The sequence below is a fragment of the Meleagris gallopavo genome, chromosome 2 (genome assembly GCF_905368555.1).
Source record: "Meleagris gallopavo chromosome 2, MGAL_WU_HG_1.1, whole genome shotgun sequence".
In the NCBI taxonomy this organism is placed as follows: domain Eukaryota; kingdom Metazoa; phylum Chordata; class Aves; order Galliformes; family Phasianidae; genus Meleagris; species Meleagris gallopavo.
Genome location: NC_139405.1, coordinates 36,579,205 through 36,597,155, shown reverse-complemented (window position 1 = coordinate 36,597,155; position 17,951 = coordinate 36,579,205). Strand labels below are relative to the sequence as shown.

Genomic DNA, 17,951 nt, shown 5'->3' with positions numbered 1-17,951 from the left:
GGCTAGAAAATCTTTTTTTTTCTTTTTTTCTTTTTTTTTGAAACCATGAAGAGGATCCTTGAGCTACCTCAGTACATATAGTTACTAATAAAGTGAAAAGAACAAATTTGCAGTCCTTGCATCTGAAAGGTGTCATCAATCCTGTTGCAATATTCCAGGAGGAAAGAACGTGCAGAACAGTGTACTCAAGCAAAGACTGGAATTGCATTTAGTGATAGGTTTTATACTTATTTGGGAGATTTAAGTTTTACAGATTATGAGCATCTGTAGTACATCATGTCAAAAGAATCCCCTTTCATTAGCCAAAATCCATACTGTAATTAAATGATATGTAGAGCCATCTAGTGGTGTTCTGTATCTCCATTAATGAATTTTATTTTTAGCATTGATTTACTGTGCTAAGTCGCATAATTTTTATGCTTTATTGTAAATATTACTTACTGGCTACGCACAGCAGCAATGTGTTAGAGATTGTTTAGAGTACAGCAAGCCTTAAGTTACTTAGAATCCAAAGAGACAATGAATTTTCACTTGCCATGCTTTATGGTGGTTAATCTCCTGTATAGGGGAAATACTGAAGGTCTCCAAAATTGTTTTAAAACTTTCAGTTTGCGTAGACCATTGAAGATAAAATTTTACTGTAAAGGGATAATGTGTCAGAGAGTTAAGAGTTGCTTATAGGAAGTATACTGAGCCTGGGACCACAGAGGTCAAGAATTTGAGTAAGATCTGAGGGGTATGATTTTATAGGTTATTTAAGAAAAGATTGGACCTTGTTGTGGCTGGAAAAAAAAAAATAAGAGCGAGGTTCTTAACATTGGATATCATCCAGTGTTCTCAACAGACTTGAAAGGTGGGCCCATGTGAACATAATGAGGTTCAACATAGCAAAGTACAAGGTTTTGCATTGAGGTCGGAGTAATCCTAGGTACATGTGCAGACTGGGAGAAGAAGTCCTTGAGAGTAGCACTGTGAAGAAGGACCTGGGGGTCTTGGCTGATGAAAAATTGAACATGAGCCAGCAGTGTGCTCTTGCAGCTCGAATGGCCAATGGTATCCTAGGCCCATCAGAAGAGCAGGGAGTTTATTGTCTCTCTCTACTTTGCCCTCCTGAGGCCTCATCTAGAGTATTGTGTCCACATCTGGGGCCTCCAATATATAAAAGATGTGGAATTTTTGGAGAGAGTCCAGAGGAGGGCCAAAAAGATGATCAGAGAACTGGAGAACTTCCCCTGTGAAAGATAGGCTGAAGGAGCTGGGCTTGTTCAGCCTGGAGAAGAGAACACTGTGAGGAGACCTGGAGACCTCATTGAGGCCTTCCATTATTTAAAAGAAGATTATAAACAGGAGAGGAATCAACTTTTTACAAGACTAGACAGTAATAAGACAAGGGGTAATGGTGTTAAGCTCAAGGAGGAAGGCTTAGATTGGATGTCAGGGAGAAGATCTTTACTGAGAGAGAGTGGAGAGTTGCTAGAACAGGCTCCCCAGAGAGGTTGTGGATGCCCCATCCCTGGAGATGTTCAAGGCCAGACTGGATGGGGTCCTGGACAACTTGGTCTTGTCCCAGATCTGGAGGTTGGCGTTCCTGCCTGTGGCAGGGGGTTGGAACTTGATGATCCTTGGATTCCCTTCCAGTGCAAGCCATTCTATGATTGTATGAACAGGCAGATAGGATGTAGACAAGTTTGAGTTGATTAGAGACTCCACACAAGGAGGAATTACAGTAAAAAGACTAGAATAATAAATTTTTAAAGGCTGAGCAGGCTTTCAAACCTTGCAATTTTGTGGGAGACAGTCCAGAATGCTTTAGGCATTCTTTTTTCTAATCTGAGAAAATCAGATATATCCCTGGGCTGTGTGACTTGATTAACAGGAAGAAAACTTAATAGAATACCAGAGAATAGAGTAGCTGAGAGGACTTAGGGAAGAAAGATAAAACATTATTTCTTTGACTTTTTGAAAATATTTTCATCTTTTTAAAATGTAATTTTTGTGATTCCAAGCTATGATATGGCTTGAATTGTTTGTGGGGTCTTGGAATCTTGGAGGGAAGGATCAGAAACTGACTGTAGGACTGTATAATTAGTAAAGAATAGGAAGGGAGGTTTGTGTGTACTTACTTTACAATGTGTTACTTTTTAGCTATTTTAGCAAATGTTACATAAAGAAAATATGTAAAGTATGGGAAGGCAGAGTACTGAGGGAAAAATTCTGCTATTTCCAGTTTTCTATTTTCTGTGAACTTGCTGAGAGTGCATTCTGTTCCATGAAGGTCACTAACGTAGATGCAAAACAGCTTTGGCACCTGTTGTAGGCTACAGTAGCATTGGGGTACTCTACTAGTGATTTTCCTCTGAGGAGACTTTCGGGCTGACTGCAATTGTCTGGGTCTGGCTGTTTTCACCCGGGCTTTAAATCTGCTTCATTGTGTGCTTATTTAACTCGTCCTCTGTGAGCTTTTCCAGACAGTGCCAAAAGCCTTACCGAAGTCAATGCAAAAATATCCACTACTCTCCCATTATCCACCAAGCTAGTCACCTCATTGTAAAAGATTTTCGGATAGGTTATGCACAGTTTGATTCCTTACCAGGTGTCATGCCATGTCAATATTGGCACTCTTAAGTTTACCTGTAAGGCTAGACAGATACCCTGTAATCTTTCTGGATTCCCTGGCCCTGCTTTCTACCTCTTATTCACTTCCTTTTCATGTCTGAGTTCATTTAAGAGCTCTTCATTCATTCATGCAGAACTCCTGCTGCCTTCTTGCTGAATGTACAGCATCTTCTAGTTTGAAGAAAGCCTCATTTACTGCTTCTACAGCAGATACCTGTGACAACAGCATCCGTGTTGGTCTGTCCATTTGTCTTTACCTATAAACTCTGAACTGGCACCTGAATCATCTCAAGGCAGATCTCCATACTATTCTCCATATAAAGGCTACCTCTTCATCAGCTTGCACAGCCTGCCCTTCCTAAAAGACACCTATCCATCCATCGCATTGTCCCAGCCATGTGGGCAGTTCCTCCGTATCTCTCTGATTCCAGTGAGCATCATAACCATGTAACTGCACTCTTTTTTAATTTGTCATGCTGCATGCATTTGTGCAGTTATTTGAGATATCCAAGTGTTCTGATTCTCCAGAAGGGGGCAAGAGAGCCCTATAAGGCTGTTCTGCAGGCATCTTCTTTGCATGCTAACACTCAAAGAGATTTCACTTCAGCTCTTTTGCTTGACTGCTGCATCCCATCTATTCTAATCACTCTGGGCCCTTGGCTGCCTCCCCACCCCTACTTAGTTATTTTCTAAGGAATCGCATCCTCTCTTGTTCCTAGTCTAGAGCTTTTTCAGCCAGATTGACCTGCTGTGGCAAAGATATTTTTACCACATTTAGTCACATGGATCCTATCTCTTTTAATCAGCTTTTATCCTTCAAAAAGGATCCCATGATCATAGAAACTGAAACCTGTTGTCAACAGCAACGAGTTGTTGACCCTCAGGATATTTTGAGTCTTCTTCAGGCCCTTATCCCTCATTGCAAGGAGGACATCACCTGCGCCTTTTGCCACCCCCTCCAAAGACAATGCTTGATGTATCCCAAATAATTCCTGGCAGTATCACTGTTTTCTGTATGGAAGAACAACAGAGATTAGTAGTTAGAGGGTCAGATGAGCGTTGGTAACATATCCATAAGATACAAATGTGAGCACCTGGAAAGGACCAAATTCCAAATTCTTGTCCTAGATTCACTGTTAATGTCTTTGTAACACCTATCTTAACTTGCCTCAGGAATACTATGTGCAAATCTGTAGACTATATTTTGAAAAAGAGCAGGCAATCTTTTAAACCTCATGAATGTATGTATTACATTCTTTCATGCCTGAACTATATTTGGATTACTGTTTCATTGCTTTGCTGATGTGATAATAGGCCATTTGTTCCTCAGGATTTTCTTTTGTTACTACTTAATATTTTTCAACATGCTCTAAAGTCACAGCTGTATATTAATGTGTTGTTTTAACTGCTTGCATTTTGCCAGTAGTTGGATACAGTCATTTCTGCTTTTATTGCTTTTTTTTCCTTTAACTTTTTATTTTTTGATCTTCACAGCAACAAGACTGGATGTGAGCAATGGGATAATGGAAAAATTCCGGATCTTCCGCACAGAGAAAACTTATGCAGTGAGATCTGGAAAGTGGTACTTCGAGTTTGAGGCAGTTACAGCGGGAGACATGAGAGTTGGCTGGACAAGGCCTCGTTGTCTGCCAGATCAGGAACTTGGCTCAGATGAAGAAGCTTTTGTTTTTGATGGCTTTAAGGTTTGCTTATGTTTATCTATAATAATATGAGTAATTGCAAAAGTCAATTTTACATCTTATTGTATGTGCAATAGCCTCATTTACTTGCTTTCTTTTCTTTCATCTATGGTCTGTGGAATTATTTCTCTGTCTCTTTGAGGGTCTGAGTAGAATATGCAGGAAAACAGAAATGCCTAAACTATAAATTAATGTCATTGAAGAAATTATCAGAATTTATCATTTCTAGAATTCTTTTCACAGCTTCGGAAAAGAATTTCACTAGTAAAATGCGTGTAAAGCACTGAAACAGCCTTAATCAAATTCAAAATACTGGCAGAGCTGTAATTAGCTATGAATCCTTTCTTTAAATTTCAACTCAACTCTTTTCTCTGTGAGAAATCCCTGTTAGGGAATAACAATGATGAAGATTCTTTGGTGTGCGTCTTTTTATAGGAATGTGAATGTTACAAGGAATATGTTTGGTTTTTAATGAAAATCCTTACAATTTAGAATAAACTAATTGGCAATTTTTGCTCAAATTCGACTGTTCACGAAGTGGTGACAGGATGAAATACAGTACTTGATAGTAATTAACAGCCTGTTCATGGTCAGGTCAAGCTCTCTAACTGTATTTTACTCATGTATTTGGATTATCTTTTTTTTTTTTTTTCCTTAGTTTTGTGTTATAGAAGGAGAACTGAAAAACTGGTTTTATAAAATATCTATTTGGATTAAGTTAGCTACTGAATTTCTGTGTCTTAACTAAAGTATTTGAGTAGTAGTTTGCTGTCTGCATTTTGGTTTTTGACAACAAAGGTATTTTGTTGTCTCTGATTTTGGTGCTTTCTCTGCTTGGTTCAAGAAAATCTTCATCTTTTGCCTTTCCAGACTACACAGGTTTATTAGGATTTTGAAGAAAGATACAGATGATAAAAATCTAGCAGTGATGGAATATATGAATCAGGAAGATGTTTAGTTATTAGCAGCTTTGTTGTATGAACATTTATAATAGTTCTTATTAGATGTTCATTTATTTCAATTTGAATCCAAGACCCCAGCTAAGGCTACCAATCCAAAGCCCTGCAGTCTTTGACTTGGTCAGTCACACAGTGCATTAATCATGCCCTGATCTATGGTGCTATCTATGAGAAGCTTGGAGAGTTCTTCCCATCCACAGAATTCCATTCCTTCCAAAATTTGGTATGGCAGCAAGTTTAATTTATTTTGCACACACCATTTATAGAATTACACTTAAGGAAATAGTACAATTTGTTTGGAAGCGGTGAATTTATAGACAACTAAATTAAATAAAACCAATATTTTTTAATAAGTTCTTGAAACTGCTATGTAGTATTATAATTGATAGCATATTATTTTCATTATAAGTCTTTAATGCAGCTTCTGTATAATAATAAGGTAAGTTCTTACTTGTTACTAAAATACTGAAGTACAGTTTGCCCTGTCAGCTCACTTAGCAATATTTTGCAATACTGATATGAGAGGTGTTTTACAGGAAATTACTTTTTGGATTTCCATTTTGAAAGTTAACTTGCAGTATTCACAGGCATTGTTTGGGAATGATATGCTGTGGAAGTGTTAATTTCAGTGCCATGTTATTGGAGGCAGATAATTATTAGTTGTATCACTGTGTAGGAGAACACATACATTGTCACTGTTATTTTTTTTTTAAAGTTTTCAAATTCCTTTCAGGCACAGCGGTGGCATCAAGGTAATGAGCATTTTGGTCGCTCCTGGTTGGCAGGAGATGTTGTTGGATGCATGGTTGACATGAATGAACACACTATGATGTTCACCTTAAATGGTGAAATCCTGCTTGATGACTCAGGTTCAGAACTTGCATTTAAGGATTTTGAGGTTGGTGATGGTAAGTACTGTAATACATTGTGCCGTTAATGTAATTTTGTTTCAACTCCCTTTTAACTATGTATTTTCAAAAGAAGAAGAAAAATAGTGCTGGTTTAGTAGGCAAAAGACACTAGAGTTCAGTAGATCCAGCCAGCATATTACATCATTAATTATGATAACTTTTTAGGATTGCTGTGTTAAATTGACATTTATTAACTGAAGATACAGTCCCTATTTCATATCTCTGTTTTTTTACTGTATTGTGAGTTGCCCTTATGTGGAAGAAAATTGCTTTAAAACCTAGTTATAGCATTTTAAATGATTTAAATCTTTGATTTGTATTTTTCAATTCAGAATTTCTCTTATGCTGAGTGGATGCAGATCAACTCTTTGAGTCACTTTGAGACACAGTGTTAGTGAAATTATCAGCAGTCACAAGATTCTGAAAATAAATTATTTTGGATTTTTTCACTCATTTTTCAAATATCTTGTAAACTCGTTTTATTAAAATATATATATATTTATTGTCACATATTCAGTGTATTTCCAAAAACTACAAATAAGTTGATACAGTGAGAGACAGTACATATTAGTAATCTGAGTACTCATTGTTTTTCCCAGGATGCTGAAGATAAAAATCAAGAGAATAATCTGTGCTACTCAGTGTGTTAATACACTAACCTATTCCTTAAAGTTGATATCTTCCTTGTCAGTTATGTTGGTAATATGTTAAGTAAGCAAACAGCACTGTTAGATTTTACTGTTATCATGGCTTTTTCTGTGTGGCCTATTGGACCAGCTTTTGTGTTTTACTCTGTTTGATTGTTGTTGATCATTTGGAAAGGTGTCAGACTAGGTGCAAGGATGAGTAGAGGCGTTTACAGTGAATTTTCCAGCTGTCTTCTATGATTAGACTTTCTGACTCCATTTCATAGAATCATAGATTCACTCAGGTTGGAAAAGACCTTAAAGATCATGGAGTCCAACCCCTACCTACCCATACTACGCTAACTCTCTAACAACCCTCCTCTAAATCATGTCCCTGAGCACTACATCCAAACGGTCTTTAAACACATTCAGGAATGGTGACTCAACCACTTCCCTGGGGAGCCTATTCCAGCACTTAACAACCCTTTCTGTAAAGAAGGGATGTGCAGGGTTGTGTACAGGGCTTTGAATTCATGAGCTTTAACACTTCATCTGCACTTCATCAGGTTACAGCACGATATAAATTTATAAATGTACATATTTTGTCATATCTTGTATGCATCTGATATGTCGGTCTGAGAAAGAAAAATTTTCAACAGTTAAAGTCTCCTATGATGCTTTGGAGTTATTGATCCCTATTCCCATGGGAAAGATAAACACTATATCTATCAATTTGGTATTTCTCTGGTGGAATTTTAACTGCTTGGCTTTTGTCTGGTTTTCAGAGACAAAATCTAATCAGCTTCTTTTCTATATTGTATGGGGGGATACAAAGATTGCTGCTCCCTTACATGAAATACTTGATCTGTGCAGAAACATAAAACATTTTGTACATACATAGAATATATAAAATATAATATAAAGCAATATAAAAAAAATTCTAGACTTGGGAGTGAAATTGTCAGTACTCTATCATCTTAGCAGTAAAAACTGCTCAATGAAGTAGATTGCTTAGATTGCTGTGCGGTGAATTGGCAGTTGAATGAAGAGATTAATGGATATTAGCTTTATTTCCAAAATGATATTTGAGATATGGTACTTAGTGACAAATAGGAGGTGATATGGTACAGGTAACTGCTTGCTTTTATATTGCTTGGATTTATGACTTTTTAAAATTGCACTTAATTGTTTTATGGCAGTGAAAAATTATCTGTTTATATAACTCACATTTTCTTTCTTGTTTTCAGGATTTCTACCTGTGTGCAGCCTAGGTTCATCTCAAGTGGGAAGAATGAACTTTGGAAAAGATGTCAGCACTCTAAAATATTTCACTATCTGTGGCTTACAGGAAGGGTATGAACCCTTTGCTGTTAATACAAACAGAGACATTACCATTTGGCTGAGTAAAAGGCTCCCTCAGTTTCTTCCAGTGCCACAAAATCATGAACATATTGAGGTCTGTGATCCTTATAAAATGTTTCTAAACACTTCTTCTATGAGTCTGTTTTACTTACGTTTCTACTTTAGCACTTCTAGACAAAATTTCTAATTCTGTATGCTGTCCCAATTCTGTATAAATCTTGCACCTCTTTGAAATTTGTTACATTCAGTGGAGTTGATTGATAGTATTTCTTCATCCAAAAAATCTGCCATATGTGTAAACGTGAGATTCTTAGAGACAAAATGTAGAAGATGTCCTCAGCAAGATGAGCTCCTTGAGCAATAAGTGAAATATATTTGTAAAGGAGTTCCAGAAGGCAAGGATTTCTGCTTAACGAATACCATGTATTCTGGTGTGTATGCTTTATAAAGTGATTTTCTGTAACTAATTGGGTTTTACTTTAAGAAATATTTATTAGCTAGTGTTGCTAGTGTTGTGCATCTCGATGAAATTGAATTTGTCTTTTAAGTCTATCATGAAATCCTTCTGAAATTGATGAAATGGCGGCCAACGAGTATCACCCTTTGGTTTTAAAAAAAGTCTGTGTTCTTTGTCATGCATGTATACTTTATTAGTTATGGTGTGTTATTCTTGGATATGTTGGACTTATATTTTAAAGAATTGTGATAAGAATTAACATTCCCTCTGCAGTGGTTTGTGTTTAATGAAGAAACTCCTTAAAGTATTCATTTCTCCTTGAAAAGAGAGCGCGTGATTATAATGCACTTTACTGTTAATAGTGTATGGTTGCAAACTTTGCATGTCAAAAGTGTTTACTCTAGACGCATGAATTGAATACTTAACCAGGGGAAATGCATCAGCTTCAAAACAACTACATTTTTACATTTGATAGGTGATGAGAATTGATGGAACCATAGACACTTGTCCTTGCCTGAAGGTTACACAGAAGTCCTTCGGTTCGCAGAACAGTAAAACAGAAGTCATGTTTTTTCGATTAAGTATGCCCATTGAATGTGCTGAGGTGTTCTCCAGAACAGCTGCAGGAGGGCTACCAGGCACTGGTCTTTTTGGCCCAAAGAATGATTTGGAGGATTATGATGCTGATTCTGATTTTGAAGTTCTAATGAAAACTGCTCATGGTCATCTAGCAGCTGACCGGACAGAGAGAGAAAAGGATGTCACGAAACCAGAGTTAAATAACCATAAAGATTTTGTTCAAGAAAAGCCTTCACGTCTTAAACAAAGGTTTGTAGTGCATTAGATTTTTTTGTTTTGTTTTCATGCTCTTGACTAAACAAAATGCCAATTGGATCTGCAGAGATTGTTCCCTAATTCTATCTTATGTTTGAATATAAAGCAGTAAGAGGAAAAACTAACTTTCGTATATGTACATTGCTTCATATGCAAGATATAGATTAAAACTAAGCATAAAACTAGAGCTTTTTTGGTTTTATTTATTTATTTTTTCTCCCAGCTGTTAGGAACTAGTTGTTTAGTTTATTGATAATGCTTTTTTGATCATTACATGAAATGCACTATCAAAACAATATTAGTACAAAAATGCTGTGTATATATACTGACCTGTTGAATTTCTCATATATATTTTGATTTTATTTATTTTGTTACAGATTTATGCTTAGGAGGACAAAGCCAGATTATAGCACAAGCCATTCTGCAAGGCTTACTGAGGATGTACTTGCAGATGATAGGGATGACTATGATTATTTGATGCAAACTTCCACGGTATGGTAACAAAGGGTTTCTGTCTTAGCCTTTTGTATAACATGTTCTTGCTTTTAAAAGTTTCAGAAACTAATTTTTTGGTAAAAATTTTAATTTAAACACGCGTTTAATGTTTGGTTTGGTTTGACATGACTGTCAATTCAAGCCAGTTTCCATAGAGAAAACCATTAATTAAGTTGAATCTTAGTTAACTTGAGCATGTTTATTCTTTTTTTTAAAGAGATGACTGCTTTTTGGATTTTAGAGTGAATTAAAGTGATAGTAAACGAAATACTAATATTTACTCTTTTTTTTTTTATATATATATATATTTATATATATAGTACTATTATTCAGTGAGAATATTTCCTGGTCAAGAACCTGCTAATGTTTGGGTAGGCTGGATTACATCTGACTTTCATCAGTATGACACAAGCTTTGACTTGGACAGAGTGCGTACTGTTACGGTAACACTGGGAGATGAAAAAGGAAAGGTCCATGAGAGGTCAGTTACAATGTTCTTAAAAGGATACTGATTTTACCATCCTTAAAAGTAATTAACAATTTATAAGCTGTAAATCCACTGAATTTAATGTAATTGACTTGATGTGGGGCTTTTTTGTTGTTGCTTTTTTTTTTTTTTTCCACTTGTCCTCTTTTAACTTTGGTGTTCTCTCCTACTGCTTGTAAAGAAACAGAGGAATAATGGTCTAATCAAATCAACAGACTCTGAAAAAGAGAAGGGTAATGCAACTTTTATATGTAGTTTGAGTCATTCAGACAATGATCCTGTAACTGTTGGTTTTTGAAGAGGTACTAAGTGAAGCAAAATGGCCTTATTTTTGGAATGTTTATTTTGATTTTGAGAAAGCAAGAATTAGTATGAGAATGCCTTCCAGCATTTCAGCTTCTGTTCCGTATCAGGAACTGTTACGCCTAACACTTAGCAATTTAAACCATTAATTTTCAAAATTAGTTTTGTCTCTTGAAATTTTACAACAGATTTGAGTTCCTTTGTGTTTTGTCATCTTCATTTTAATTATTAAGTCTAAGTTTCATTGAATTTTGTCATTGATTAGGGTGACTGCACTTTTCTGGTGCTGTTTGTTGATTACACATGTACAAAGATCTTCTTAGCTGACTAGATCTATATCTATATCTCCATCTATAAATCTATTTCTTTTTTTGATATTCAGTATAAAACGCAGCAACTGCTATATGGTATGCGCAGGAGAGAGCATGAGCCCTGGGCAAGGACGTAATAATAATGGTCTGGAGATTGGTTGCTTAGTTGATGCTGCCAGTGGCCTGCTGACCTTCACGGCTAATGGCAAAGAACTGGGCACGTACTATCAGGTGAGTATTTTTTTGATGGTGTCTTCCAGTGTGAAGGGAAGCAACTGAATCCTCAGATTACATTTTATTAAAAAGTTTGTTGGAAGATTAGAAGGAAAAGTAAGTACCATTGTTGAAATAGTAATTTTCCCCTTTTATTTGTATTTTCTGGAGTTTTATTCAAAGGTTTTCATTTACTGGCTTTCAATATAGTTATTTTCTCTCTCTCTCCTCTCTCTCTCTCTCTCCACACACACACACACTTATATATAATGGTTTTTGCTGTCTTAAGTGATTAAATGTTTTTACATGTTTGATTGTAGGTTGAACCAAGTACAAAGTTATTTCCTGCTGTATTTGCTCAGGCTACAAGCCCCAATGTTTTCCAGTTTGAGTTGGGTAGAATAAAGGTAAGTAATGTTGGGATTTTGTTTTGTTGTTGTTGTGTTTTTGCAGGTTTAGAAATAATACGTGGTATCAGATATTGTTTTCTGTGTTTTTTTTCATAAAAGCCATATTCAATGTATTCATGGTATTGAGCTGATATTTATTATTCCAAGTGTTTGCTCTGTGTTATTTCAATTCTTAATTTTTTCATTTAAAATATAGTATATTGGATGAAAAGGACTGTAACTGATTAACTTTGAAAGAAGATATTGCAAAGTCCCATTGAAGTTTCTGAATCTCATCCTTCATGATGAAATGAAATCACTTGGATCAGGAAGGCAAATATTTTATTCTGTAAACAGAACATGGATGACCAATGTTACCTGCAGGTTAGGTTAGAGTCTCAAAAGAGTTTTGAGATATACTTAAAGAGCACACTCAATAAGACCAGAATTGTCTTTTGTGCTTTGTGTATATGGATGACTTAGAAATTAAAAGAGTTAAAAGAAGAGTCAGATTCAGATCTCTGGTCCAAGGAAGAGAACATATTCAATTGAATCCTCTCTTCCAAATATAGCTATTTAATAATATATATCTATATTGTGGAAAATGTTTGCCAACAGTTACCAATGATTGTACAAAATACTGAAAATTTCATGTTGAACTGTATTCTATTTGAATATATTTCTTGAGAAATATTATGTATTCCTTGGTTGGTAAAGATGATTAAACTGATTGTCTCTTACACTGGAATTCTCCAGAATGTAATGCCATTATCTGCTGGCTTATTCAAAAGTGAACACAAAAACCCAATCTCCCAGTGTCCTCCACGTCTCCATGTCCAGTTTCTGACTCACGTGCTTTGGAGTAGAGTGCCAAACCACTTCTTGAAAGTTGATGTCTCTAGGATCAGTGAACGTCAAGGTTGGATGATACAATGCCTGAATCCTTTGCAGTTCATGGCTCTTCACATTCCTGAAGAAAACAGGTTAACACTGTTTATATATGTATAAGTTTATCTGGGTTAAATTGGGGTTATGATGTTAGATATGTAATAAAGTTTTCTGGAGTAGAAGCCCTTCATCTCTTTTTTTTTTTTCCTCTGTATTTATAACACAAGTAAATAAAGAGTAATGTGTTTTCATTTAGATAATATTAAAAATTTACTCTGATTTTATTTTTCAAAGTTTTAAACCCTACATCCTCCTAGTTTTTCTCCAAACCCTTTAACAGATTGTATAGTTTTTGAATTAAAAAGTAATATTGTTTATAAATTATTAAGGATAATCTGCAAGGTGGGCAAAGATCCATTTCCCTTCTTAGGTTTGCAGTGTATTAGGAAAGTTGGAAACTGAAAAAGTCCATCCCTATAAATGATACTGTGCTAATGTTATCCATAGGAAGAATTCATCCTCTTAAGTGAGTTTTTTCACTGAAATATACTGTATTGTTCTTTTCTCTGCAGAACAATTGATATTTTAGAGCTGACAGAACAAGAAGAGCTGCTGAAATTTCACTACCATACTCTCCGATTATATTCAGCTGTGTGTGCTTTAGGGAACAACCGAGTGGCCCATGCTATGTGTAGCCATGTGGATGAATCTCAGCTTCTGTATGCTATTGAGAATAAATATATGCCAGGATTATTGCGTGCAGGATATTATGACTTACTCATAGACATCCATCTCAATACCTATGCAACTGCCAGGTTAATGATGAATAATGAATTTATTGTTCCAATGACTGATGAGACCAAGAGTATTACCTTGTTTCCTGATGAGAACAAGAAACATGGCCTCCCTGGTATAGGACTCAGCACTTCCTTAAGGCCAAGAATGCAGTTCTCCTCACCGAGTTTTGTAAGCATTAACAGTGAATGCTTTCAGTTTAGTCCTGAATTCCCGCTAGAAATCTTAAAGGCCAAAACAATAGAGATGTTGACTGAAGCTGTTCAGGAGGGCAGCCTCCATGTCAGAGACCCTGTTGGAGGTTCTACAGAATTTCTGTTTGTCCCCCTCATCAAGCTCTTTTACACACTCCTAATTATGGGAATCTTCCACAACGGGGATCTGAAACACATTTTACAGTTGATTGAGCCACGGGTTTTCAAAGAAGCTGTGAATCTGGAGGATGAAAGGGATCTCTCAGAGAAGGAGCTGAGTTCAGATGAATTGAAGTCAGAAGGAGAGGAAGAAACCAGAGGAGAGCAAGTGCCAAAGGAAGGACTCCTTCAGATGAAACTTCCTGAGCCTGTTAAACTACAGGTAACTGCTATGTTAATGCTCATTCCTGTTTCTTCTCAGATCCTTTCTTATTTCCCTGGTAATTTGCCTTTCAAGGAATACAGTAATCTAATAGTGGTTAACTAAATAATTTATTTCTTGAGGGAAATGAGAAGATTTAGTGTCTTTCTGATTACATGAGCTTCTTCACAGTGGATCAAACATCTGTTTTGTGAAACTGAATTACTTTCTTAATGAAATTAACAGGGTGTTTTTCATGTTTGTTCATTCGGACAGAAAAGAAGTGCATTTTTAGCAAGGAGTAAATCTATTGTCCTTTATTTTTTTTTTTATGTCCGTAAATCTCTTGCAGATAGCAGATATTTCTGGTGTAGGATGTATTGATGATCACTTCAGATGCAGTAAATAACTAAAATGAAAATTTCAATCTATTTATTTGAAAGTAACTGCTTCTGAGTAACTGTTACAGAGAAGTCTTCTTGGCTTGACTTTTACAATACTGTTTTCTCAGATGTGTCATCTACTCCAGTACCTGTGTGATTGCCAGGTACGACACCGAATAGAAGCCATTGTAGCATTTTCAGATGATTTTGTGGCCAAACTTCAAGAGAATCAGCGCTTCCGGTACAATGAAGTGATGCAGGCCTTAAACATGTCTGCTGCCTTGACAGCTAGAAAAACAAAGGAATTTCGATCCCCACCTCAGGAGCAGGTATTGTTTGCAACTGACTGTAATTTTTTTTGTTTTATTCCATGTACAGCAGAGTTCCTTTTTATTTCCAAGATTTTCCTTTAGAAATAAGTGTTGTTTGCTTTTCCTTTGTATTCTGTGTCTTAAGATTAACATGCTGCTGAACTTTAAAGATGACAAAACTGATTGTCCTTGCCCTGAAGAAATTAGGGATCAACTCTTGGATTTCCATGAAGACCTAATGACACACTGTGGTAAGTCCTGTTATTGAATGTTCTTCCTTTTAAAATTATAGTAGCTTTAGAAACCGTCTTTCTAGATAATTTTAGGGAAATAAAAGCAATTAACTAGTCTAGAGGTTGCACTATAATGACAATAAATACTGACAAATAAAAATACAGAGTGTGCAGTTAAAAATATATATGTATTCTTATCCTCAAATGTGGTCAAACTATCAAACTAGTATAGAATGCAGTACATTTTGCCTCATGAAGGAAAACATTTTGTTTTGTTTTGCTTTTCCAACTATACAACTCATTAGGAATTCATTCTGGTTTAATGTATTGAGTAAGTCTAGCTCATCTGTTTTTCAAGCAGTTCCTCTGGATCATCCCCTCATCTTTGTGGTCATATGTGTCAGTATAGGGTATCTTTGTTTTAAGAAATGGAGTATGACCATATAACAAGATAACACAGTATTAATGGGTCAGTCTTCTAAGACATGATTAAACATATATACCTGTTGAAACATACTATAAACCTGTTGAAACAGAAAAATTCAAAAGGAGCAGTTTAGTTTATGTACTTTTGATTTCTTCTCTGTATTTGCTAAATACAATTATTAAATTCCTCGCCATATTAAAATAAGAAATACGTTAAAAATTAAATACGAAAATATCAATAAAAACAAAGCAGCAAAAATCACATTTTAAATGTCAGGCTTATATCTGTGAATCAGTAATAATAGTAGTTTTATTTAGAGTATGTGTTTTGTTGCTTTGCTGTTTGAAGGATACCTATCCTTTCATTTCACTTCAATATACTACTTAAAAAGCAAAATGAAAGAGACCCTGCCAGATGGCATGAGCAAACAGGCAGCTCAACATCTTGCCTGGTCAGCTAGAAGAAGCTAGTATAGGGATGTGTGGTAATGTATATCTTAAAGTAATTCTCCTGTCAAGGGAGGAATTTTGGGTAGGAGCACCTCTGCACTTTTCCTACTGAATTTCATTCCTTACTGATCTCAGTTTATCCAGAAATAATGCTTTTAATTATTTACTTGTCTACATTAAAATATACAAATAAATAAAAACATTATCAGTATCTGACATTATAATACATGAATTTCCTCTACTGGTAGAGCAAGGACAGCTGATATCCTGTCTATCATGAGACAATTTGGTTGGATTTGATCCATGTCAAGATTGGTCTTCTGTTACTGAAAAAATTATGGACACATTAAAGTATCGAACACCACTGAAAGACTTCTTTGCAGTCTCTTTCTCAAACTAGGTTCAACAATGAATTCAGACCTGTTTACTGAGTGCTTTTTCAGTTTGGAACTTCAGAGATATTAAGTGCAGAGATGTCTTTGGACAACCTGTTGCAAAGCTTGAGTATCATAATGATGAGTTATTCTTTTTCCTTATGTCAGTTTTAGAATCTTGCATGTTTTAGTTTCACAAGTGTATCTTGTTCACTTCAGAAAGAGCATGGCTACATTGCCCTGACATCTTCCTGGTAGATTTTGATAAACAGTTATTCTGTTCTGCAGGATACCAACTTCAGTTTCTTCATCCTCTCCTTGTAGGATAGTAGTCCAGCTACTAATGATCCTGGTGGGCATTTGTTGGATGCTGTCCAGGTTTTCAGTGTTTTTCTAGTACTGGGTAGCCCTAACCTACTATTTCAGATGTTGTTTCATGGGTTCTGAGCACTGAATCATTTCCCTTGAGCTGCTGATTATGTTTCTGCTAATACAGTATATTTTTATCTCTCCTTACTCTCGCAGTGCCCTGCTGACGGGTATTTAGCATGTTGTTCAACAAGACCCCCTAGGTTCATTTGCAAAGGTTTTTTAACCACTTCAAACCAAATGTTATTGTCACACCTAGTAGGTCTGTCTAAGATGCAGAATCTTGTATTTTTTCTTGCTGAACTTCATGAGTTTCCTGCCAGCTATTCCTACAGTAGCTGAGCTTCCCTTGACCATATTCTGTGCTCCCCCTCTATTTGCTAATACACCCATAAACACTTGAAAAAAGTGTATTCACTTCTAATTAAATATTTTTATTTTGAATGGAAAAAAAAAAAAAAGAGAAAATTTATCAGTTGAGAGAAAACAAAGATGAAATAAATGTTATTTAGAAAAAACATAGGCAAGGCACGTGGACTTCATTGTTCTCTTGATTTTTCCATATTTCTTAAAGTGGAGTTATGTGAAGATGCTTTTTTAAATTTCTTGGTCTAGTTTTGTCATTATTTTTCTTTTCTTTACGGAGATTTAATAATTTGCATAATCTACAAGTAGAAGGTTAATTTTATGGGTCAGACAATGTATTACAGTTGAGTGCCATAAATTAGTCTGTATTCAAAACATGTATACTGTAAAGTAAGTTAAACAGTCAAGTCTCATGTTTGTTAGATTAGCTAAACACAGTTCATATCTAGTGAAATGACTGAGAGACAATTCTGTTGATAGTTTGCAAATCACTGAAGTACTACTACAGCTCAGGGAACATAGCAGCTGTAGGAAAACAGACATTTCATATGATTAATTTCAGAGCAGCTTTGCATTCTAACTGATAAGACATTTCAGTATCTTTACTGTTAATCTGGTTCAAGAGATTGCCATCCAAACCATTGTGTAATTGTAATTCCATGTAAAATTTGAATTTACTGATAATCCTTGGTAGTTTAATATCGGTAACACTCCTAGGACTAAATATAATAAAATAACTTCTAATGGAAATGGAACTGTACTGAATGTAAAAAAAATAATAATAATAAAATAAAAATCATGCAATTAAAGCAATGGAATCTTCGTTAACTTCTGAACTTTTATCAAAGCCTGAAAAAAAAAAAAGAAAAAAAAATCAAGCCCCCCCCAAAAATTCAATGGCATTTTTACTTCGAGCTTATTTTATCATGAGTAATGTATGCAGGTCATGCATCGTATGTATGAAAGAAGAAAGTAAAAAGTGGTATAATGATCTCTTCTGTACAAGAGAGTAAATCCAGTGAGGAACCACAAAGATGTTTAAATTCTTGGAGCACCTGTCATATTACAAAAAGCCAAGAGGGCTTGATTATTCTGAACTCTGGTCTCAATTTTTTGGAATTGTATCTATGCATAAAAA

General features: G+C 35.5%; 1 protein-coding gene across 1 annotated transcript in view; it reads left to right on the top strand.

Annotated features, from left to right (window-relative positions):
• Positions 1–17,951, top strand: part of RYR2 (ryanodine receptor 2) — a 352,078-nt gene that overhangs the window by 212,834 nt on the left and 121,293 nt on the right. Inside the window, 12 exon segments of the mRNA XM_085219664.1 lie at positions 4,111–4,319; positions 6,009–6,183; positions 8,060–8,268; positions 9,107–9,459; positions 9,843–9,957; positions 10,281–10,441; positions 11,133–11,292; positions 11,595–11,681; positions 12,420–12,646; positions 13,124–13,922; positions 14,413–14,613; positions 14,741–14,846. Coding sequence (XP_085075790.1) covers positions 4,111–4,319; positions 6,009–6,183; positions 8,060–8,268; positions 9,107–9,459; positions 9,843–9,957; positions 10,281–10,441; positions 11,133–11,292; positions 11,595–11,681; positions 12,420–12,646; positions 13,124–13,922; positions 14,413–14,613; positions 14,741–14,846 — 2,802 coding nt within the window.